This window comes from Pan paniscus, chromosome 11 (genome assembly GCF_029289425.2).
Source record: "Pan paniscus chromosome 11, NHGRI_mPanPan1-v2.0_pri, whole genome shotgun sequence".
In the NCBI taxonomy this organism is placed as follows: domain Eukaryota; kingdom Metazoa; phylum Chordata; class Mammalia; order Primates; family Hominidae; genus Pan; species Pan paniscus.
The window spans coordinates 57277454-57301794 of record NC_073260.2 but is presented as its reverse complement, the minus strand read 5'-3'; the positions used below and the strand labels follow the sequence as shown (position 1 = coordinate 57301794).

The window sequence follows — 24341 nt, the reverse complement described above, 5'->3', positions numbered from 1 at the left end:
TCTCATGAGATCTGGTTGTATAACAAGGTGTGGCACCTCTTTCCTCTCTCTGTCTTCCTCCTACACCTGCCATATGGAACATCTCATTGTCACTTGGCCTTCTGGTATGGTAGGAGACTTCCTGAGTCCTCCCAGAAGCAGAAGCCACTATGTTCCCTTTACAGCCTGCAGAACCGTGAGCCAATTAAACCTCTTTTTAAAATAATACTACAGAAAATTTGTACTGTAGAGTGGAGCTATGAAATGCCCTCAAGGTTTTTTTCCTGATGTTTTTACTATTGGCATTTGGCTTCTTTTATATGCAAATATCTGAAGACTTCTTGAATTTTCCCCCTGAAAATGGACTTTTCTTCTTTTACCACACTGCCAGGCTGTCACAATGATAGCTGAAAATGTAGAAGCAAGTTCAGAAGCAGGTTCAGAAGCTGGGTAACAACCACAGGCTGCACAGTTTGGAGGGCTTGGAAGAAGACAGAAAGATGAATGAAAGTTTTGACTATTGTAGAGACGTGTTAAATAGTTATAATTAAAAGGGTGACTGAAGGATGGATAGTGAAGGCCAGGCTTAGAAGGTCTCAGATGAAAATGAACAACTTACTGGGAGCAGAAGCCAAGGTTACTTTTCTTTTGCCTTAGCAAAGAACTTGGCTGGATGGTGCCCCTGCCCTGGTGACCTGTTAAACTTTGAACTTGAGGGTGATGATTTAGGGTATATCTGGTGAAATGAACTTCTAGGCAGCAAAGCTCAAGAGGTATCTTGTCTGTATTGAACAGCCTGTGGTGGTCTGTGTGACCGAATAAATGACCTCAAGTTGAAACTTATATTTAAATGAGAAGCAGAGCTTTGAAGTTTGATTTGCAGCCTGCCCAAGAGGTCAAAAAGAAAAGCTGATTTTTAGTGGGAAAATTCAAGAAGGCTTCAGAAATGTGCATAAAATGGAGCCTGTTATGCCCAGACCGTTAGTTCCCCAAAGAAGACCACCAGAGTCCAGAGTCAAAGCCGTTAGTTCCCCAAAGAAGACCACCAGAGTCCAGAGTCAAAGCCAAAGATCCAAAGCGGCAAGGATCTTTACTACAAGTTTGAACCTGGTCCCTCCATTCCACAGCATACAAGAGGGCCTTGAACAATGCGAGTGTTTGCTTTTTATAGCCTGAAAGTTACAGGGGAACAAAGGAATTCTTTTGGTTCCCACTCTTTCAGTAAAACTTTGAACGGCTGTCCCCTTATCGGAGACTTTCCTGGTGGTGTTTGTACTGGGCTCAGGAAGTTTGAGATATATGGCGATATGTGGTGGGATGGGAGGATGGGATGTGTTTGTACTGGGCTTGTTTGTTTTGAGCCTGGGGCTGAGGAATGTGCCCGGCTCCTTTCATTCCCCCCTTTCTTTTCAGGTATTTTTTAGAGCCAATCTTGGGTCTTATAAGTCTGATTCTGTTTCAGCGTTTACAGGTTGGTATTGGGCTCTGAGGACCATGAGTTGTACAGTGTTAAACCTTTCTTTAACGAACCGCAAAATTCTGTTAACAACACAAGGTCCTACGGTAAGCAGAAATAGTAGACTCAGCAGGGGTCCAAGGAAGGGGGCTAACAGAGAAAACATAGATGAGTTCCACCATTGGTCTGCAGCTGAAGCAAACTGCCGTGTTCTTACTTCTGTGCTTAACTTGCGTAACTGTTGGACCCGGTCTTTCACAAGCTCTGATTCATTTATGTAGAAACAACAGTCTTCCTTTAAAAACATACACGTTCCCCCTTTTTTAGCAGTGAGTAGGTCTAAGGCCCTCCGGTTCTGCAAGGTTACCTGTGCTAGGGACGTGAGCTGCCGCTGGAGGGAGGCAAGGGACTCAGCTGACTCCTCCATAGCAACGGCAAATTGTTGGTACAGCTTGTTACTTTCTATGAGGGTGTGACCTAGGGCTCCCCCAGCCAGTCCGGCTGCCATGAAGGATGCGGTGAGGGAGATTCCTGCAATGAGGGGGAGAAATATGGCTCGTGCAGGTCTTGGTCTAGGGTCTGGGTGAATAACAGCACTAGTCCAGTTACCGGTATACCCTAGGAACGCGCCGGCAGTAAGTAGAGTTAACCGGGGAACTAATGTGACAGGAAGACACAGTAGGTTGGTAACAGAGGGGCTTGATAGGTTTTTAGATAATGTTCCATTACACCAGAAGAATATGCCTGACAGAACCCTTAAGGTGATATTAGGGGGCGTTGCAGTGATGCTGCAGAGGCTGGAATTAGTTCCTGAGAAACAGTAGGGAAACTTTTCTTGACTGGGGTTTAGTGGCACGTTAGGGATAGGGGCATATGAGAGGTTTCGGTGGTTGTTAGCTTGGGCAGAGGTGGAGGATCCCCATGGCAGGGGGACAGCGGTTAGCAGTGGACGCCCTAGAGTGGCACACAGAAAGCAGCCAGACAGACTGTGAAGTCCTGTAAGGTTGGCAAGTTCTAATCCTTCTTGTAATAATTTTAACCAGGAAAAAGGACGTAAATCTTGTGTCAGGCAGTTTTCTTGTCGCTGGATATTTTCATGGACCAGGGGCCGTACCTGCACTAGACCCCACCACAGATAGAGGTGACTGCTAGGTCATGTGGAGGCGGAGGAGTAGTATACAGCCCCGTGTTGAGGCGTGGTCCAGCGGGAGTTCCAGGGGTCTCTAACTATCCATGTATATGAAAGGTCTCTATCTCGTCTGCGATGGAAGGGCCATCTGGGATCTATCTGTTCTTTTCCACCCCACCATTGGTATTTGTGGATGTTACAATAGTTATAAGGGCAGCCGGCACTTTGGTGCCACCAATAGTGCTTACAATTGTATTTAGTCTGATCATACTCGAAGCATATTATTGGTGCCACTGGTTTGGCTACTGGGAAATCGGTAAAATTTAGTAAAATTGGGCTATTGCACCCTGAGGAGGGGCAATCTGCACTGGCCACTAATTTCCCGGTCTTATGAGGTTGCCCAGGGTGGGTTTGGTTTTCATAAAGCCAGAATCTCCAGACAAAGGGATTAGGAGCTGGCTTTATGTTTTCCCCATCGGCCACTAGGGCGACTAATGTTAGAGTTAGACTACCTAACTGCATGTTTGCAGTGAGCTATGCTGCCGGCGCAGGGTGAGTTTTAAGGGGTTGTTCTTAGTTCTGTCCACAGTCCACGTGTCCGGTGCTTCAGCCGCCGCCATGATTGGCCCCAGAAGGTTGGAGGTTGGGTTCACTGGCTTGACGTGGGTGTAGTGGATCCACGACGCAATGCCTTCTACCTTCAGGGCGGTGGGTGTGGTCAGGAGTACTTGGAGTGGTCCTTTCCACCTGGGCTCTAGGGTCTCTTGTCGGTGTCGCTTAACCAGGACCCAGTCTCCCGGCTGGTACGGATGGGGTGTCGGTGGGGGACTGGTCTCATATAGCTCTTTCAGCTTGGGCCAGATTTCTTGGTGAATTTTCTGTAAGGCTTGTAAGGAAAATAAGAATTCAGAGACATTTTCTGTTTCAGACTTAAGCAGGTCATCTTTTAAGCTAGGAACCAGGGGTGGAGGTCTGCCATACATGATTTCGTAAGGGGTAAGGCCCAGTTTGTAAGGGGTATTACGGGCCCGGAACAGAGCATAGGGGAGAAGGACTACCCAATTAGCGCCAGTCTCTATAGTCAATTTAGTTAAGGTCTCTTTTAAGGTCCGATTCATCCTTTCTACCTGTCCTGAACTCTGGGGCCTGTAAGCGCAATGTAGTTTCCAATTTGCCCCAAGGATGGAAGCCAAGTCCTGACTTAACTTAGCGACTAAAGCGGGCCCATTATCTGACCCTATCTGGATGGGGAAGCCATACCTGGGAAGGATATCTTCCAGAATTTTCTTTGCTACGACCTGAGCAGTTTCTCTTTTGATTGGGAATGCTTCAGTCCACCCTGAAAAAGTATCTACAAAGACAAGTAAGTACCGGTACCCGTACTTTCCTGGCTTTATTTCAGTAAAATCTACTTCCCAGTAGATACCGGGCCTGGTTCCCCTGAGCCTTGTTCCTGTTGCAGCTTGAGATTGGGGGTATGCGTTGTTAAGCTGGCAGACTTTGCAACTTGTCACGATACTGCTGGCCGTCTCAGCTATATGTCTGATTTTGAGCTTGGAGCGTCTTATCAGGTCTATCATCCGCCGGGCCCCCAGGTGGGTGGTTCGGTGGATGTGTTCTAACACCTGTTGTCCTAATTTTTCTGGTAGGATGGTTTGGTCATTAGTATCAGTCCACCACCCATTCTGGATTTGTTTCAGGGGAAGTTTGTCAATCCACTGGAGATCTTGTTCTGAATATTCAGGGAAATATGGCAAGTCCCGGGGGCCCGGGTCAGGGAGCTGGAGTGCAAGGAGTTGGCTGGGAGCCTTCACCACATTCCTTGCAGTTTGGTCTGCCAGAAAGTTGCCTTGAGCAGTTGGAGTAGTTAGTTTCTGATGCCCTGGGCAATGTACAATGGCTAATTTTTCTGGCCTCTATAGGGCTGTTAGCAGGGCTAGGATCTCTTGCTTGTTTTTTATCTCTTTTCCTTCAACCGTCAGTAACCCTCGCTCCCTGTAAATGGCCCCATGTATATGCGCCGTTGCAAAAGCATATCGGCTGTCTGTATATACTGTCAGCTTTTTCCCCGCCCCTAAGGTAAGAGCTTGGGTGAGCGCTATCAGTTCAGCCTTCTGTGCCGATGTCCCCGGGGGCAGGGGTTCCGCCCAGATTACCTCAGTCTCTGAAGTTACTGCCACTCCAGCGTACCTCTGGCCTTGATGCATGAAGCTGCTCCCATCAGTGAACCAGACGAGGTCGGCGTCAGGAAGTGGGCGGTCCTGCAGGTCTTCTCGAACTCCGTGCACCTGAGCTAGTATCTTGGTGCAGTCATGGAGTGGGGTGTCCAGGTCCAGGTTGGGCAGCAGCGAGGCAGGGTTTAAGGTCGTTGGGGGCAGGAAAATTATCCTGAGAGGATTTAGTAGTAGTCCTTTGTAGTGGGTGAGCCGGGCGTTACTCATCCATCGATTAGGTGGCTGTTTGAGTACACCTTCGGTGGCATGTGGAGTAATGACCCGCAATTCTTGCCCCATGACAAGTTTATCAGCATCTTGCACCATCAGAGCCATGGCCGCAATCATTCGGAGACAAGGGGGCCACCCGGCAGCCACTGGGCTCTCCCTAATAGGGGACAGGGGCTCTCAGGGATGACCAGGAAAGAATGGGTTACATTTTTGGCTCCGAGGTTTACTGTTCTTTGTGTTGTCCATGGGTATTTCTTAACTCCTGTGGCCCCTTGTACCCACGAGGATTTGGAGGATAATTTCCCATTAGTTTTAACTAAGACCGAGTGTTGTGCTCCCGTATTGAGCAAGAACTGGACTGGGGACCCCTCCACTTGCAAAGTTACCCTAGGTTCGGGGAGGGGGTCCGAACCCCATCTTTCGTAGTCTTCGTCTTGAGTGACTAGTACGGGTGTAGACCTAGGGGGTCCCTGTCCTCGTGGTTTCTTTTTGGGGCAGTCTCTTACCCAGTGGCCAGCCCCCTTACAGTAGGCACATTGGTCTTTGCTCAGATTATCATGCTGGGGGGGCCGCCTAGGTTGGGTGTACTCTGGCTGTAGATGCTCTTTCTGTACCACTGCTGCCAGGACCTTGGTCATTTTTTCAGTGGCCTTAAATTGCTTTTCCTCTGGAGTATCTCTGTTATTGTAAACCCGCTGGGCTATCTGAAGGAGGTCCTGAATCCGCTTTCCTTTCAAGTCTTCTAATTTCTGGAGTTTTTTCTTAATATCTGGGGCTGCCTGATTTACGAAAGACATTACAACAGCTGCCTGACTTCCTGGAGCCTCTGGATCTATGGGGGTGTACTGTCTAAAAGCTTCCATTAATTTTTTAAGTAGGTAGCTGGGCTCTCTGTCTTTCCCTGCAGAATAGAATATACTTTAGCCAAATTAGTGGGCTTGCAAGCAGCTGCCCGGAGACCTGCCATTAGAGTCTGGCAATAAAGGTGTAGCCGTCCCCTACCTTCTGCCGTGTTGTAGTCCCACGCCGGCCTGGTCAGAGGAAAGGTTGCGTTTATGAGGTCGGGGTTGGCAGTCGGTTGACCGTCGTCCCCCGGGACCAGCTTTCTAGCTTCTATCTGTATTCTCTCTCGCTGTTCCGTGGTGAACAAGATGCGGAGGAGCTGCTGACAATCATCCCAAGTGGGCTGGTGGGTGAACATGACACTATCCAGTAAAGCCAGTAAATCTTTGGGGTTGTCTGAAAACCGAGCACTCTGAGTCTTCCAGTTATACAGATTACTGGTGGAGAATTGCCAGTACTGGAGCCTGGGGATTCCTGTGTCATCTGGGGGTCCTATTTCCCGAAGGGGTAAAGCCACCGTGGAGTCAGGCGGCTGAGGGGGGCTAGTCCGCGAAGTGCGCCCTCGTGTCCGCCCCGCCGGCCCTTTAAAGTTACTTTCCCTTTCAGCGGGCCCATGAGTGCCGGCCGCCTCCCGTCCGCCTGCTCCCTCCCGCAGCTCAGCCAGGGGGGCTGGGGCCTGGGGCCTGGGGCCCGGAGGGGTACGGAGGGGGTTCTGTGAACAGTGGGTCCCCGCTGTCAGGTAGAACAGGATGGGGGGGGCAGTTGGTTGCTTGGATTTTAGTGGTCGAGCAACCAGTGCCTTACAGGGTTCAGAGGCTAATTGGAAAGGGGACAGCCAAGGAGGCGGGTTCTCAACAAGGTCCTGCCATATGAGGACATATGGGATTTGATCTAAGTGGCCCACACGCCCAGGTAGGAAAATCTTGGACTTTACCCTAGTGATGACAGCAAGTCGGAAGGTCCCTTCGGGTGGCCACCCCACATCAAAGGCAGGCCATTCAGAGCGACACAGAGTAATTAGCTTTCCTTTCCTGATTTCTATACCAAGATCATGGCCCCTTGCTGTAACTTCTTTGAAATTACTCGTAAGGAGAGATAGGGGAGTGCTCTGGGTATTACCCATCCTGTAATAATTTGTAGTCTCTTCCTGTAAAGGAATGTGGGTTTGAATCCCTGTAAAGGAAATCTGATCTGACTTATTAATGATATCTAATCGCTGGCGCACTTTGGCAGCCCTGGTCAGAGTTAGCTGCCTGGATCGCGGTCGCGCTGGGGCAGCCCAGATCAGAGACAGCTGCTGCCCACCAAACCGGGGCAGTTCAGATCGCAAGCATGCACCGGAAGCCCGGGTCAGAGTTAGCTGCCTGGATCGCGGTCGCGCTGGGGCAGCCCAGATCAGAGACAGCTGCTGCCCGCCAAACCGGGGCAGTTCAGATCGCAAGCGTGCACCGGAAGCCCGGGTCAGAGTTAGCTGCCTGGATCGCGATCGCGCTGGGGCAGCCCAGATCAGAGACAGCTGCTGTCCGCCAAACCGGGGCAGTTCAGATTGCAATATAGATCAGATGAGAGCCGGGGGACGTCTCCCACCGGTCTCGGCTGGCCGTCCTATAGTGCGTCCGCCAGGACTGTGCCAGCTCCAGTTTCAGATCTCGCGAGTCACAGATTCGGATTTAGAACAGACACAGACAAACGGAGACGAGCCAGCTCACCTATCAGTAGATCGATCCTAGCAGATCTGTTGACCAGGGGTCTGGTGGGCTTGGGGAATCCCGGACGGGCCCCCAGATGTTATGCCCAGACTGTTAGTTCCCCAAAGAAGACCACCAGAGTACAGAGTCAAAGCCAAAGATCCAAAGCGGCAAGGATCTTTACTACAAGTTTGAACCTGGTCCCTCCATTCCACAGCATACAAGAGGGCCTTGAACAATGCGAGTGTTTGCTTTTTATAGCCTGAACGTTACAGGGGAACAAAGGAATTCTTTTGGTTCCCGCTCTTTCAGTAAAACTTTGAACGGCTGTCCCCTTATCGGAGACTTTCCTGGTGGTGTTTGTACTGGGCTCAGGAAGTTTGAGATATATGGCGATATGTGGTGGGATGGGAGGATGGGATGTGTTTGTACTGGGCTTGTTTGTTTTGAGTCCGGGGCTGAGGAATGTGCCCGGCTCCTTTCAAGCCCAGTGCTAATAGCTAAGACAATGTTAAAAAGGCCTTGAAGGCATTTCAGAGACCTTTGCAACAGAGCTTGCTGTCACAGGCCCTGAGTTCTAGGACCGAAGAATGGTTTCCTGGGTCAGTCCCATGGTCGCGCTGCTGTGTCCATCCTCAGGACAGTGCCGACTGCATCCCTGCAGCTCCAGCTCCAGCTCCAGCCATGGCTGAAAGATGCACAGTTACAGCTTGGGTCACTGCTTCAGAGGGTGCAAGCTGCAAGCCTTGGTGGCTTCCACATAGTGTTAAGCCAGCAGGTGCACAGGCTTGGGAGCCTTTTTCTAGACTCAAGAGTATGTAAGGAAAAACCTGGGTGTCCAGCTGGGCAGAAGCTTTTCCAAGAGGCAGAGCCTCATGGGAAACCTTTACTAGGACAGTGCAGAAAGAACATACAGGGTTGATGCCCCCATACGGGGAGGAACCATTTTCCAGACCCCAGATTCATAGACCCACCAACTGCTTGCACCCTCAGTGTGGAAAAGCCACAGGCACTGACCACCAGCCCAGCCCATGAGGGCAGCTGTGGGGAAAGACCCTGCACGGCCACAGAAGCTGAGCTGCCCAAGGCCTTGGGAGCCTTGCCATCCACTCTTGTGCTCTAGATGTGGGATGTAGATCCTTTCAGAAAAGATGATTTGGAGCTGTTGGATGGAATGACTTTCCTGCTGGGTTTTTGACTTGCATGGGGTCTGTAAGTCCCATCTGTGTTTTGTGCTTCCTTCTGACAAATTTCTTCCTTTTGGCTGGGAATGCGTACCCAATGCCTCTACAATCATTGTACCTTGGAAGTAGTTAACTTGCTTTGTATTTCAGAGGCTCGAGCAGAAGGGATGGCAGCCTTGTCTCAGATGAGACTGGGCTTTGGACATTTCAGTAAATGCTGGAGTGAGTTAAGACTTTGGGGGACTGTAGAGAAGGCATCATTGTATTTTGCAGTGTGACAAGGATATGAGATGTGGGGGGACCTGCGTGAGAATAATATGATTTGGCCCTGTGTCCCTACCAATACTCTCGTGGAATTGTAATGGGGAATGTTAAAGGTGGGGCCTGGTGGGAGATGATTTAATCATGGAGAAGAGTGGGGGTTGGAGGTGGGGGAGTGGGGAGAATAGGAGAGATTATTTTGTGGGTGGGGGTGAAAAATGAGGGGGGACGGATTCTTCACAACTGGTGAAACACTATCTCTTTAATACTGTCTGCGTGATAGTGAGTTCTCTTGATGATTATGGAGCTTAAAGATTGAGTGAATATTGTCCTGCTGGGGTTTGGACTGACATTTTTGTCATTTTTCTGGGGAATTTTTTCCCTTTGGATTGAGAAACCTTACTTAATGCTGGTACTATCATTGTATCTTGAAAGAAAAGAAATGCCTTTTGAACTCAGGGACTCATAGGCCGAAGGGACTGTAGCCTTGTCTCAGATGAGACTTTGAATTTTTTATATTTGGAATGAGTTAAGAATTTTGGAAACTTTTGAAAATGCATGACTGTGTTTTGCTGTGTGAGAAGGACATGAGGTTCTGGGGTATCTGGGTCAAATAATATGGATTGGCTGTGTGTCCGTATAAAACTCACATGGAATTGTAATCCTTAATTTTGGGGCCTGGTGGTAGGCGATTTAATCTTGAATGGGAGGGGGTTCAGGGTGGTAGGAAAAGGAGGGGTAGGGTGGGGAGGAGTAGGTTGTCAGTAGGGTGGTAGGAGGGTGGGGGGTAGTAGGAAGGGGGAGTAGCCTTCTGCAGAGGCAGAGGCTCATGGAAAACCTCTACTAGGGCAGTGCACCTGTGGCTTTGCAGGCTTTAGCCCCATGGCTGCTCTCATGGGCTGGGCTGGTGTTGAGTGCCTGTAGCTTTTCCATACTGAGGGTGTGAGCTGTTGGTGGGCCTATGAATCTGGGATCTGGAGGATGGTGGCTTCCTTTTTGGGGGCTCCAAGCCCATATTTTCCTTCTGCACTGCCATAGTGGAAGTTTCTCAAGAGGCTTGGCCTCTGCAGGAGGCTTCTGCCTGGAAACAGTGGGCTGTGGTGTGGGTGCAGGATCTTCTTGATGCTGATCTCCTGATAGTGAGATCTCATGTGATCTGGTTGTCTAACAGGGTATGGTACCTCTTTCCTCTCTGTGTCTTGCTCCTACCCCTGCCATATGAAACATCTCATTGACACTTGGCCTTCTAGTATGATTAGGAAGGGCCTGGTCAGTGTGGGCCTGGTCAGTGAACTAGTCAGTTGGGACTTGGTCAATGAGGCCTATTTACTGGGGGAATGGTCAGCCAGGGTCTGCTTAGAGAGGGTCTCATTAGAGGGATCGAGTAGTGCAGGTCTTGTTGAGTGGGGACCTAGTGGCAGACAAATGTTTGGTGTCTGGTCAGTGCAAACCTGGGCTGCAGGGCTTGGTGAGTGGAGACCTGGTCAGCTGTGGCTTAGTGGTAGCCTTGTCAGAATGGGCTGGGTCACTGGTGACCCGGTCAAGGGGTGCTATTCAGTGGAGGCCTGGTCACATGGGACCTAGTCAGCAGGGCATGTCCTCATCAGTGAGGCCCTTGTCAGTGGGACCCTGGTCATGGCAGCCTGATCAGGTCAGTGGAACCTAATCAGTGGGGGCCTGGTCAGAGAGGACTTGATCAGTGGTGGCTTTTGTGGCACTGGTCTATGGGGTGACCTGGTCAACGGGGGTCTGAGCGGTACATGCCTGTTCAGTGGTGCCTAGTCACTAGGTTCCTGGTCAGGGGCATCTGGTCACCGCAGGCCTGGTTAGTAGGGGCCTGGTCACTGGTAGCCTGTTCCCTGGAGACCTGGTCAGTGGGGCTTCATCTGTGGGGCCAGGCAATGGGGTCATGATTGATGGAATGTGGTCAGGGAGGCCTTGTCAGTAAGGCCCTGGTCAGTGAGGCCTTGTCAGGGAGGTCTTGTCAGTGAGGCCCTGGTCAGTGAGGCCTTGTCAGTGAGATCCTTGTCAGTGGGGTCCTGGACACTGTCGGCCTGGCAGCGGGAATCTAGTTAGTGGGGCCTGGTGATGGGGGCCTAATCAGTGAGGGTGTGGTCAGGGAGGACCTGATGTGCAGGATCTGGTCAGCAGGGACCTGGTCAGTGGGGCTGCTGAGCACTGCTGGGAGGTGTCAGGGGAAATGCATGTTGTCAGGGGAAATGCATGTTATCAGGGGCCCTATGGACAGCTGGGATGGCCCAGTGGTGTCCAATGGCCCAGTCAAAAGTGGACAAAGCAGGTGTTTGGATGGACCTGGGAGATCTTGCTCAGAGATTCTGAAAGAACAAAGGTAAAGGACGGGCCAGAGTGGCTAGAGAGATGGTCACAGTCTATGGGCTGCACAGGATGGAGGAAGCCAGGGAACAGGCAGGGTGGGCAGCAGGGGTGCAGGGAGAGGCAGGTGCATGCTGGGAGGTCGGACCCTGTGAGGGCTGTGGGGGCGTCAGGTGGGGTGGGCTGCAGGTGAACTCTCAGTGCACTGGGCAGGTCTCGGTCCAGGCTCTCTGGACCCTGGTCGGGTGATGTGGTCACTCCCTGGGGGACTGCTGTCAGGCCCAGCCACCCACCCTTGGCAGCAGTGTCCCATCTCTGGACTGGACTTTCTCAGATCCTGCAGAGGGCACAGCCTCCAGCCCAGAAGGGGCAGCCCCTTGGTGCAGCCCAAGCTCTCCATGGGCCTGGAGCATCCCTGCCAGCCCTGCGCTCCGTCTACTCCCAGGTCCCGCTTTTCAAGTGTCAGCCAGCAGAGAGGCTCCGTCCTCCCTTCCCTATGTGTCTCCTGGGCTGAAACTTGGGGTGCATTGGGACAGGGATGGTGCTTTCCTCAGGCCCATTTAGGGAGGGGACTGGCTCCCAGCCTGGCACAGGTCCTCAGCTCTGCCTTGGTTGCCTTAGAGTGACATGGGTCAGTCAGTGCCCTGAAGGTAAATGGAAGAGACTGTCCCTGCTGTGTGGGAGGCTGGTCTAGGGATGGAGGACTTGGCAGGTCCTCCCAGTCTGTCAGGCCTGGACAGCACTGTCCTGTCTCAGGACTCAGAAAGTCCGGTCCTGGGATGGGACGGTGCTGCCCAGGGTGGGTGGCCAGGGCTTGACAGCAGTCCCCCAGGGAGTGACCACATCAGCCAACCAGGGTCCAGGGAGCCTGGCCTGAGACACCCACCCAGTGCATTGAGGGTGTACCTGGAGCCCACCCCACCTGATGCCCCCACAGCCCTCGCAGGGTCTGACCTCCCAGCATGCACCTGCCTCTCCCTGCACCCCAGATGTCCACACTGCCTTTTCCCTGACTTCCTCCATCCTGTCCAGCAGGATGGGCTGGTCAGTGGGACAGCCTCTGTGCACATTTTGTGGCAAGTAGGAGTGACACATCATTCTTGGGAGGCCCCGTGGTTCCTGCCAAACCCAACCCCAGAATTCTCCCTGAGGTGGTTTTACCAAACCCATAACCCAGAACTGCTATTGTGGTTTGGGGGTCAGCACCCACCAGTGCCAGGGCACTACTGGGAGGCTGGGACCTGACCAAAGCCCATGGTGTCTGTGGCCTGAGGACAGGGTGTCTTGGGGCCATGAGGACAGGCCACCAATGGCCGTTGGGTCATAGGGCCTGAGCCCCAGTGTTTGTCCTTCCCTGGCTCCTTCTGGTTCAGTCCCATCAGGGCTCTGGATCCCAAGACGCAGCATCCAATGTTCCCTCCAGGAATCCTGGTGGCTTGGCTTACTTTGTCATGTTTCATCTGATAGCAAAAATATCAGATCGGCTGCACAGAAAAAATGGCTCAAAGTGCTTAATGACCAGAAGAAATCTAGAAGCAGCAAGAAGGTAATGTGGAGAGGGGAGGACCTCCATGACCGGTGTCTATAGAGCCAGGGGTACAGGCACCCAGTGCAGTGACCTGGTACCACCTGCCTCTCAGAGGGTGGGTAGCACACCGTCCTTACCTGGGGGACAGCAGGCCTGGTCACCAGCTTTTCTCCCTGTCCCTGCAAGCATCACATTGCTGGAAGAGAATCTCATGCCAGAGCTTGGACCATCCCTAGCTTGGGGGTTAGGGGTTGTCTCTTGGTGACCTAAATGAAAAAATAGGTCCAGATCAGAGTTCCTGATGCATAGCACTCACCCACTCTTTGAATCATGGGAGGGGAGGCCTAGTCCTAGGTAAACCTAAACTCTTTGAGGAACCACAGAGCCCAAGGCTGGAAACCTCCAGAATCCTCCAGCCCCCGATCCTCCCCGGGGACCGCTGTGGCCTGTCTCACCAGAGCACTCTTCTGTCTGTAGATGCCTCAGCTGCTCTACAAGGGAGTCCCATTTCAGGTGTGGGGCTGGGTATGGTCACTCCTGCTGGATGTCTAGAAGGTGAAAACCAAGGACCTAGGAAAATACCAGATACAGCATTTCCACCGTCATCCAGAGCAGGACAAACACGCCAGGTGGTGTCAGGAGCCTAGGTCTCCAGCTGGAGGGAACGTCAACCCTGCAGTGGGAGCCCATCATGCATCCTAGGCACAGATGCTAATGTAGGCACCGCAGGTAAGCTGGGCTTGGTACCCCTCCCTGGCTTCAGAAAGAAGCCAAACAAGGAGCTTTCTGCAGAATGAAACCTCTTTTCCATCCAGAAGCACTGCTGACTGTTTGGTGGTTGCCGTTAGGGCAGTGAGCCTTTTGTCCATTCTGAGATTGGGCTGGTTTCTCCTCTTGGCCCTGCCCTACAGACCATAAAGGAAAACAGCAAGAGGTCCCCAGCAAACATCTACAGATGGCCCTGGACATCAGCCACATTCGGAGAAACATGTCATGTTCTGGGAGGGCTAAGGCATCGAGTAAGGCCTATGGGGCTGGAGGATCCCAGGGCAGGTGGGGCAATCCAGAGCTGTGGGGGCTTCTGTGGGAATTGGGAGGTCCCAAGGCAGAGGTAGGGGTTCCACAGGAGGAGTCACAGAGCCACCAAGGGTTCTCTTGGCCCAGGGAGCAGTCAACACCATGGACTGAACACCCACTGGGCTAAGCCCTGGGCCAGGCTGGGGCATGTGGGGCCAGGAGGCAGCTCAGAGTGGGAGACAGAGAGACAAGTGTGCTCAGAGGGCACCCGTATCTGCATATAACGTGGTCCTGAGTTTCTGGCTGGGAAGTGCTTCCAGGGTTTCATATGTGTTATGGAGATGCTTCCTCTCTCCAACCTCACCGTGCAGGAATCCCAGTGACTATATTGCCACCATCTTGGAGCTCAGTGCCCTCATAGTGTAACAGCACCAGCAGATCTGCCTGTGCACAGACTTCCTGTACTACCTCACTCCTGAGGGGAGATGCTTCTGCAGGGCCTGCGACCTGGGGCACAACTTTAGACACCATCATCCTGGAGCGGCACTGCACCCTTACTAGCCAGGGTGTTGACTTCCTCAATGCCAAGGCCACGTTCAAGATTTTCGACTTCAGTGATGCGTTTGTGCTGAGCAAGGTGGGCTTCTCCGGGATCTTAATTCAAGAGGTAGAATGCAGCTTGAGATCTAGTGTCTGATGGAAGAACTTGAACTTGACCTGGAGGGCTCTGGGGAGCCATGGAAGGTGCTGGTTAAAGGAGGGACAGTCATATATGTTTTAGAGATGACTGTGAAAGGCTGCCTGGAAGGAGTGAACAAGAGCCAGGAGACCAGGGAGGGAGTTTGTGGGGCAGGTCTGGAGATGGCAAGGGAGGGATCCTGCTTGGATGAAAGGACTTCAGGGACTGTCTCAGGTTACACTCAGGTGCCCTCAGAGCTACTGTGTTCAGGGTTCTTGTCTCCAGGATGAAAATAAGGAGGAGTTGTCAGACAAGGACATATACATGGAGGCTGGCATCTTCATGAGTGCCAATCGTGGTCCTGGTGTGGACTACTGTGGGAACAGGGGTCTCTCCATCCAGGGACATGGTGGATGGACCCTATATCACTCCATTCTGCCCTTCCTTTCCCTCCCATTCTCCTGAGGGACTCAGTGCATGGGCACTGTCCAACCTCTGGTGCTGAAGCAGCCAAGAGACCCAAGCCTGCCTGGCTGCCACTTAGGATATGACAGCACAGCCAGTGGCCTCTACTGGATCCTGGTACCCCTCAGAAGACACCCAGACACTGGGAGTGCTGCCACCTCGTGGTGCAAGAGTTCTGAGGGACGGCAATTCTGAAGACATTGAATGGTGGGTGCCAGGCCTCATGGCTGTTCCTCAGCCCCTCTCATTGGCTCTGCTCCAGGTGGAGAAGGGGGATGATGTCTCTGTCAGTTCTGCCGTTTTAGCCTAGCAGGAAAAGAAGCAGAGCCCAGAAGCAGGGCCTGGTACCCAGCCTGCCTAACAAGGGAGAATTTGTAGGCTTTGTGGACAGAAAGATCTGGGACTCCATGTCACCCACTAACTTGCTGAGACATTAGTAAAGTCAGTTTTCTTTTCTGAACTATGTTTCCGTCATCTGTACATTGAGAGGAATTTCTTTTACTCCACGAGGCTGCTTGGAGAATTAGTGACAGTGTGTGTAGAGCATGTGCCACCCAGCAGGCATTTGGTGTCGAGACCACACCTCCTCCCCCTTCATTTTCAGCCTAAATTTGCATTTTGTTCTTAAGACTTTCACTCGCCTTAATTTTGCTCTTTCCTCTGATTCCCACCTTATCGTTTATCCCACGGAGTCACTAGGATCTAAGTGGGTAACAGTCATGTATGCATGTATGTGTATGTACGTATATACTTTGTTGGTGTTGGAGTGTGGTGTGTGAATGTGTGTGTGTGTGTGTGTGTGTGTGTGTGTTGGAGTTACTGGGTGACTGAAACTGTACACATCAGGCTGTCGTTCTGCTCATTGCTGGAAGCGCTGTCAGGGGTCCTGCCCTCAACCCCAGGTCTGACCCTTGCAGCGCAGGCAGGACATTCTGGAGGAATCATGCCCTTGGGAGGATCCCTGAGGAGTGACTGGTGGGTATTGGTGAATAAATACCCCTGGTCCCTTGCTCTGGGTATGATGACTCTGAAGCACATGTTCTGTGCTGTCTCTCAGAGGTACCTGGCAGGGCTGAGTCCTGGCTGCCACAGTGGAAACTTTCTTGATGAAGGTCCCTTTAACTGCTGCATTCCTTTCCTGTCTCAGTTCCCCACTCCTCCACTGATGTTTCCTGGGATTAGCACCCTAAGGAAGAACTGGCAGTCGAATTAATATCCTAGCGTTATCTCCAAACAAAATTTTTGTATTTGAATCTTTGCCTCAGGATCTACTTCCAGGAAATTCAGACTAAGACACACATTTTTATTTTGGCTCCTTGAATCCCCATAGGCATGACATTTTGCTGTTTTTATCAAAAAGGAACATGAGGATCAGAGAGGGAAAGTCACTTGCCCAAAGTCACCCAGCTGAACAGTGGTAGAGTTCAACTTTGATCATGAGATGTCTGGCCCCAAGGTGGAGGCTTGCTCCTCTCCCATGAGACTCCTTCCTTATCAGGGTCAAATGAGTGAATGGAGGATGTTAAAAGTGGGGTCTCTGATGCCTTTGCCAGATAAACCCCAGGCTCATGGCTGGCACCTGTTTTCTCATTCTTACCTCATTAAGAGTAGTAATGAAAAACATGCTCAGTGCTGACCGTGTGCCTGGGGGTGTTGTAGGCACTCCACTTACTTTAATTCATTTAATTTTCACAATAACCTTGTTTTTACTTCTAGTTGTTATATGAAAAAACTGAGGCAAAGAGCAATACAGAGAGTTGCAAAAATTCATACCGCTGGTCCAGGTTTGAACCAAACAGTCTGCACCTGGAGTCCTTGTTTGTAACCATGGTACCCTGTCTTCACACATATCTCATCGTGGAGTTCCATCTTGTGTTAGGCATGGCACTGAGCAGCTTCTTTTAAGAACATAATTTGTAGCCAGGCGCAGTGGCTTATGCCTGTAATCCCAGCACTTTGGGAGGCCGAGGCGGGCAGATCACGAGGTCAGGAGATCCAGACCATCCTGGCTAACTTGGTGAAACCCTGTCTCTAGTAAAAACACAAAAAATTAGCTGGGCATGATGGTTGGCGCCTATAGTCCCAGCTACTTGGGAGGCTGAGGCAGGAGACTGGCATGAACCTGGGAGGTGGAGCTTGCAGTGAGCCGAGATGGCGAGACTGCACTCCAGCCTGGGCAAGAGAGCAAGACTCCATCTAAAAAAAAAACAAAAAACATAATTTGTAATTATGTAAATTACTAATTCTACTTCAAAGTGCCACACAGCCTTCATGTGATAAAATGAAGCAATTGGTAAGTCTAAGCATTGAGAAAAAACATTATTTTTTCCACTCCCAGCTCCATTCCAACAGTTGGGACAGTGTTTTCTCTGTGCCTATAGAAACCTCAAGCTACTGTGCCGAGGAGTCTGGTCCCTTTGGGGAATGTGGCAGTCAGGTGCTGGCAGGGACCTCGAAGTGGCTGAAAGATCATTAAGAAAAAGCTGTTTACAAAGGTGTGGGCTGGGCCAAGGGGAACCATGAGGATGGTGCAAGGCCCTGGGGTTAGCATCATCTGGGAGCTGTCACCACACTCCAGGCTGATGGGGCCATGGAGAAGCTGTTCCAGTAACTCAGAGGGAGAATCTACAGCTGAAAGAGGTGGCCTGTGCCCTTTGACTGCATCTGGATGCCCCCACTAACCACACTACCATCTCCTTATTAGATTGGAGAGGTTGCAGGGCGGGGTTCTAAGCCTCCTATTGTGGCTCACCTCCAACAGTGAGCCAGCAACAGCTCCCCTAGCCCCACAGCCCAGGGTCCACTTAGCCCCTCTATCCTGCATGGTCCCCTTCCCCTCTGGGAAGCAGATACCCAAATGAGCAGCAGAAACCTGTCTCTCTCTGCAGGGCCCTCTGCTCCTTATGAGTGGTGTTTTGTGGGTGTCCTCCCTTGGTTTTGGATGGGAAACACCCTTTTCCCTTCCACAGGGATTGTTTCTGTGGACCCCACCCTGAGTGGGGTCCCTGTTGGGACAACGGGCAGGTGGGGATGGTGGGACCAACTCTTTAGGACCAGCAATGCCAAACAGATCCCACTCCGGGGAAGTTCATTCTAAGTGTCATGGGTCCTCTGGAACTTTTTGAAGGTTTTCTGTTTTCTTCTCCCCCTAACCAGCTCATCTGATCCCCCTGGGATCTCTACTAAGATGCTGGCAGCCCAACCAGCTGGTCTGGCCCTGGACATGCCTTCAGGGACTGGTTATGCTTCATGACCTGTGTTGCGGTCATTGGTAAGCAGCACCTGCTTCTAGCTTTACTGTTGGGCCAGATTTCATCCCCACCATGGCTCTTCACTGCGGCTGCTTCCTGCTCCCTCCATGGACCTGCACAGAATTGTCCCATGTTTCTGTTTGGGCACCACTGAGGAAGGAAGCATGAAGGATGCACAGGTCAGGCCATTCTATTGCCCTCCTGCTGCTGGGTCTTTAATCCTGGGATGGCTTCAGGGGCTGGTCCTTCTCCATGGCCTCTCCACATATCTCAGGTTTCTACTCAAAAGTCACCTCTTGGAGGGGTCTCTCCCTGTCACTGTGTTTGGAACAGCTCCTTCAGTTTCTTTCTAGCTCATCTCACTCTAGTAATGTCTTTCATTACCACCACCACGTGACCTGGTCTTGCGACCTGTTAGCTTCCTTCATCAGGCATGAGCACCAGGATGGCAGGGGCCTCATCTGTCCTATTCCTCCTGTGGCCTGGGTCCTAGCACCATGTCTGGTACAGTGTAGGTGCTCAAGGGAAGTTTACTTTATAGAACTGTCTACCTGGGAGATGTTGCTGTTAGTCTAACCTGTACCATTTTGTAAACCTGCAGCCATTTTGCACACCCTGGTCAGAATGAAACATTCCTTGGGAACTCGGGCCATGAGAAGCATCCTTCCTGATCACCTGACTGTAGAAACATCCTTATCGCACCCTCCCGGGCAAAGGCCCAACAGCCTGACTGCAGGAACATCCTTGCCATATCCTGCCGGGCAGCAAGCTCTACCGCCCAGACCCCTCCTTCCCAGTCCCATGATCACCCCAGCCTGTGAGAGGCAGTTGGTGCTGGCAGTAAGCTGATTTCCTCCTCTGCAGGGTTTTGCTAGTAATAAAGGTGTTGCTGTTGAAGCTGCCAACTGTCTTTCTCTGTCTTTCTTTAACCCTTGCCTTGCCTTCAAAATCTAACAATAGCTCTACCTCTCCATTTTACCAAGGAGGATATGAGACTCAAGGAGAGCAAGAGACTTACCCAGAATTACAGAGCCAGTGAGTCACAGAGCCTGAACTTGAGCTCAGTTCAGCTGAATCCAGAACTCATGTCTTCCTGAGAGTCCAGGGAAGGAAAGGTGGAACTGCAGCCAGTGGGTGCCCACAGGCTTGTCCTAGGAGACCACATGCAGCCTCCTGGGAATTGTGTCCTCTTGGGCACAAAAGAAGAACTGCTCACCTGTGCTGCATCAGCTAAGTGTCCCCATTGTCCCAAATTGTTATATTTTTTCAAAGTTTTGTTTTAATAACTAGATTTCTCACAGCTCAGTGTTGAAAACAAAGCACAGAGGCATATAGAAAGCCGCGTTTGGGTTTTTCTCATTTTTTTCCCAGTGACTATACAAATGAATGTACAAAAGAGCACAAACACGCTCATACTTTTTATATAGAGATGAGGCCCCCCCTCCACTCATATTCCTCTGCCACTACCCTTCCTTTTTTTTTTTTTTCATGGGAGGACCTCTCTTTCAATACTAGTCCATGTGATTTGGGAAGGCTGACCCACCCTGGGCAATCAGATGAGCAGGGTAATTGATTCAGGAGTGGTCATGTGATCCAAGCTGGGCTCATGGAAGTCATCCCTGAACTTTTGATGAAACTGCTGGGAATGAGGTGCTTTCTTTTTATTGGCATATCTATTTGTAAGGAAGTAAGTGATGTGAACTTTATGGGGCCATTTTTGCTGCTCTCTCAAAACAGCCTGCCTGAAAAGCAGAGCTGACACAGGAAATGAAGGGACAGAATGAGCCTTGGTTGATATTAGTTGACCCCTGATCCCACTGAGACAGAAGCCCATCTAACTCATGTACATTTTTAGTAAGTAAAGCCAAATAATTCAATGTTCCGCTGGATCCAGTTAGGTGTCAGTCACTTGCAGTCAAGAGAGTCCTTCATAATAGCACTTTCTGTGATGCTTAGGTCCCACCTGCCAGAGCTTTAGAACTGTAGAAGGGTAAAGTGAACCCAGGCAGTGCTGAGCTAGCTAGTCTCCTGGCTAAGTGTGCAAAGGAACCCTGGAGCCACTACCACTTTGGTCTGAAAAATAGCCTTGCCTGCTGCTTACCATACAGCCATAGGTGTATTTCTTCCCTGAGCCTGTAGGCATTATACCTCTTTTTAAAAATGATGTTTATTTAAGAAAATGTTTTGTGCAGATGGTGTCTTGCTATGTTGCCCAGGCTTGTCTTGAACTCCTGGCCTAAAGTGCCGAGATTATAGGCATGAGCCACTTTGCTTGGCCAGCACTATACTTCTATTAGTTGTCAATGCTTTTTTGTTCTGTAGTTTCTAGTGTGTGCTTGAGCATGCGTGTGTATGTGTGAGTTTATGTGTGTGTGTGTATGCGTGAGAGTGTGTGTGTGAGTTTATGTGTGTGTGAGTGTGTTTGTGTGAGTTTTTACCTTTATCTTGCAGGATTATTGCAAGCATCAAGTGGGATCCTGTAGGCGCAGCACTCAGTCCAGTGACTGGCACATATAGTGAGCTCTCTCTGTTCTCTTTTCTCCTCCTGATTCAGAGAATGACTTAAGGATCTGTGATGTGTGCCAATTTTCAACGCCCTGCATAAATAATGGGGAGTACTGTTGCCATAACTTTGCACTAGTTTTAATTCATTTTATCTGTTTAGCATGAGATACCTCAAAGTCCCTGAATAAATTTATGTCATATATATATACATATATATACATTTTTATATATATATACACATAAGTATGTTTCTTGAGAGCTGACAAGCTTAGTTTTTGTTCCCTGATGCTGCAGTAGAGGCCACTGTGTTCTGATTTTTGAGTGATGGCTGCCAGCTCTCCAAGTGTCACAGTGAGTGAGGCATCCATGGGGGCAAGCGCCAAGGATGAGTGTGGCCAGTGAGCATCTGCAAGCCCGTTTTGTCTATCCTCTTTATTTTTATAATATGTTTTATTCATTTTTTAGGTTTATCATTTAATCTGTTATAAACTTCTCTCCTAAAATGTTTCTTAGTTCTACTAGGGGTTAGTTTCATGAAACAAGTCCAGAAATAGTCCAGGGCAGCCAGGGATACACAACATGCCATTGGGGAGGGAGAAATCTTGTAGATTGAAGGTTTTATTGTAGGGACAATCGTTCCAATGGTCTTCAAGTTGCTAAATCCAACTCAGGGCATTTCATCCTATTTCCAGAGAGCAGCAAGCAGAGACAGCAAAGGGAACTTGGTCAACAAAAAAGAGGAACAATAACTCTCCCCTTTCCAAACAGATTTTCAGAAATCCAAAGCAGTGAATTCTGCATTTCACATTGGCCAGGACTATAAAATTCGCTCACTACAGTTACGAGAAAAACTGGGAAACTCATTTAAAGACGTTAACCAGGGCCAGGCATGGTGGCTCATGCCTGTAATTCCAGCAATTTGGGAGGCCAAGGTGGGAGAATCACTTGAGCACAGGAATTTGAAACCAGTCCAGGCAACATAACGAGACCCAGTCTCTACAAAAACAAAACAAAACAAAAGCTGGGTGTGGTGGTGCACAGCTGTTATGCCTGCAGTCCTACCTACTCAGGAGTCTGAGCTGGGAGATCACATGAGCCCAGGAGTTCAAGGCTGCAGTGAGCTCTGATCATGCCACTGCACTCCAGCCTGGGAGACAGAGTGAGACCATTATTCAAAAAAAAATTATAATAAAATATGCATAAATAAATAAAGACATTTAAACAGTGCTCCTTGGAAAAAGTGAATCTATGTTCCCTTAGTGAAGAAGATGAGAATAATGGATATAGCAGGGAAATGGACAGCATTGGCCACATTAGACCAAAATGAAAGTCATAACAGGTACCCCAAATCAGTACCATTAAAACCACATAATGTGACCATAATGCAGTCAAATTGTGACCAACAAAAACAAACTGACAAAAAAGGTATCATGGAGCATACGAATTCTAAATCTAAATTGAATGGAGCTCAGAAGGGCTTCCCATTGAAAATGAAACCATGTGTATGTAAATGAATTGTAACAAAGCTACTACATAGCAACATTAAGGTGGCAGAGCGGAAAGGTTGCTAAGACAGATATCTGTCATCTTATAACATTTTTTAAGAAAGGAAAAACTACAAAATTATGAATTTGAGTTCTAATTGAGGAATAAGACAATGATAAAGGCAATAATTGTTAACGTTTACTGTGCTTCAGTCCTACCCTGTGCTCATTCATGCCCAATAAGTGAAGAGCTGGAACTGAAAGCTTTCTTATATTTATTCAATTGTAGTCTCCCTCCAGGGTGTGGAATCATGTATAAAGGAGGGATAGTGTTTAAAGAGGTATTTTCTGCATTTTTTACTTCCATAAGCAGTCTCTGCTGTGTGAGTTCTTGTATGAACTATGAGTCTGAGACAACACTGAGGCTTTTTTCATATTCCTTACTTTCATAGCTTCTCTCCAGTGTGAGAACAAATATCTACTCACAATGAATGAAGATGAAAGGCTTTCCATAGACTTTACCTTCAGAGGGTTTCTTTTCACACTTCTGTAAGATAGGAGAGTTCAGGAAAGGTGTTCTCAAGCGTGTTAACTCATTGAGCTCCCTTCCAGTATGTCCTCCTCACATGTTCAGTACGGTGAAAAATTAATGATGATTTCCCTGCCTTTCACTCACAGGGCGTCTCACTATTGTGAATCTTAAGATGACTTTTAATTCTGGTGACTTTGCAAAGTCTTTTTCACATTTATCACATTTATAGGGTTTCTCCCAGTGTGACTCCTTATATGTGCATGTTTTGAGCCTTGCTGAAGGCTTTCCCACATTCCTTACATCCATAGGGCTTCTCCAGAATGTTCTTTCTTAAATGTTTATTAAGGTGTAGGGAATATCTAAAGCCTTTCTCACTTTTGTTACATTCATAAGGTTTCTCTCCAGTGTGAAGTTTCATATGTCTCATAAGAAATGACTGATAATGTAAAGGCTTTCCTTCATTTGGGACATGTATGGCTTTTCTCTCCAGTAGTACTACTCCTGTGTGGACAAGAATTTGGAGCAGGGACAGAGGTTTTTCCACTTTGATGATTCTTATTCTTCATCTCTACAGAACAGGACTGCATCTGGACAGCATGGACTGAGTTATTTCTGAAGATGTTTTCACATTGAGTAAAATTATACATTTTCTCCCTAACATGAGTTGTGTGTGCCCTAAGGCACATGTCTTCACTACAGGCTAATTCAAATGGACTCCACTCATGAATGTTTGTCCTTGTATTAATTTTACTATGTATATGATGGACATTGTTCTGACTGCCTGTCCATGTGTTTGATTTTAGCTGTTTTTCTCCCATATGAAACCCAGTGAATGTTGCACTTCAAGACTATCATGTTGATTGTTTTCATATATATTACTTTATTGCAATAGTTTTTGGGAAACAGGTGGTTTTTGGTTACATGGAAAAGTTACTTAGTGGTGATTTCTGAGATTTTGGTGTACGCATTACTCAAGTAGTGTACATTGTACCCAATGTGTAGTCTTTTATCCCTCACCCCCCTAACCTTCCCTCTGAGTCTCCAAAGTCTATTAAATCATTCTTATGCCTTCACTCTCTCATAGCTTAGCTCCCACTTATAAGTGAGAACATACAATATTTGTTTTTTATTCCTGAGTTACTTCACTTAGAATAATCATCTCTAACTCCATCCAGGTTGCTGCAAGTGTCATTATTTGATTCCTTTTTAGGGCTGAGTAGTATTCCATGGTGTATCTATAACACATTTTCTTTGTCCACTCATTGGCTGATAGACATTTAACCTTGTTACACATTTTTGCAACTGTGAATTGTGCTGCTATGAATGTGCATACATGTGTCTTTTTCATATGACTTCTTTTCCTCTAGGGGGATACCCAGGAGTGAGCTGATACTAATTTAAATAGAGATAATTATAAAATAAAGTAATGACCAAGTGAAAATTACTATTTCTAGTAGTAAAACAAAATACCTTTATTGAGTAAAGCTTGAACATATTTCTGCTCACATAAAGAACATATAACTTTTGTATTTTGTATAAATGATATGCTTTATCTCACTAGA

At 49.1% G+C, this 24341-nt stretch overlaps 1 protein-coding gene across 1 annotated transcript; it reads right to left on the bottom strand.

The window, feature by feature from the left end:
• Window positions 1-3072: 3072 nt before the first annotated feature.
• On the bottom strand, window positions 3073-11731 carry LOC129398675 (uncharacterized). Its single transcript, XM_055117108.2, has 4 exons — window positions 11612-11731; window positions 8514-8658; window positions 6011-6433; window positions 3073-3450 (listed from the first exon to the last, which is right to left on the bottom strand). The coding sequence occupies exons 1-4, from the start codon at window positions 11729-11731 to the stop codon at window positions 3077-3079; spliced, it is 1062 nt and encodes a 353-aa protein (XP_054973083.2). The 3' UTR covers window positions 3073-3076.
• Window positions 11732-24341: the final 12610 nt, after the last annotated feature.

Bases quoted from the DNA above. Each gene is read 5' to 3' on its own strand.
- LOC129398675 (XM_055117108.2), bottom strand. From the start codon at position 11,731: ATGCTCCAGGCCCATGGAGAGCTTGGGCTGCACCAAGGGGCTGCCCCT. The intron at 6,434-8,513 runs GTGGGTCTATGA...GTAACTTTAAAG, and splicing joins ACTGAGGGTGCAAGCAGTTG to GGCCGGCGGGGCGGACACGA. The intron at 3,451-6,010 runs GTAGGGGACGGC...TTTCCTTACAAG, and splicing joins GGACTACAACACGGCAGAAG to CCTTACAGAAAATTCACCAA.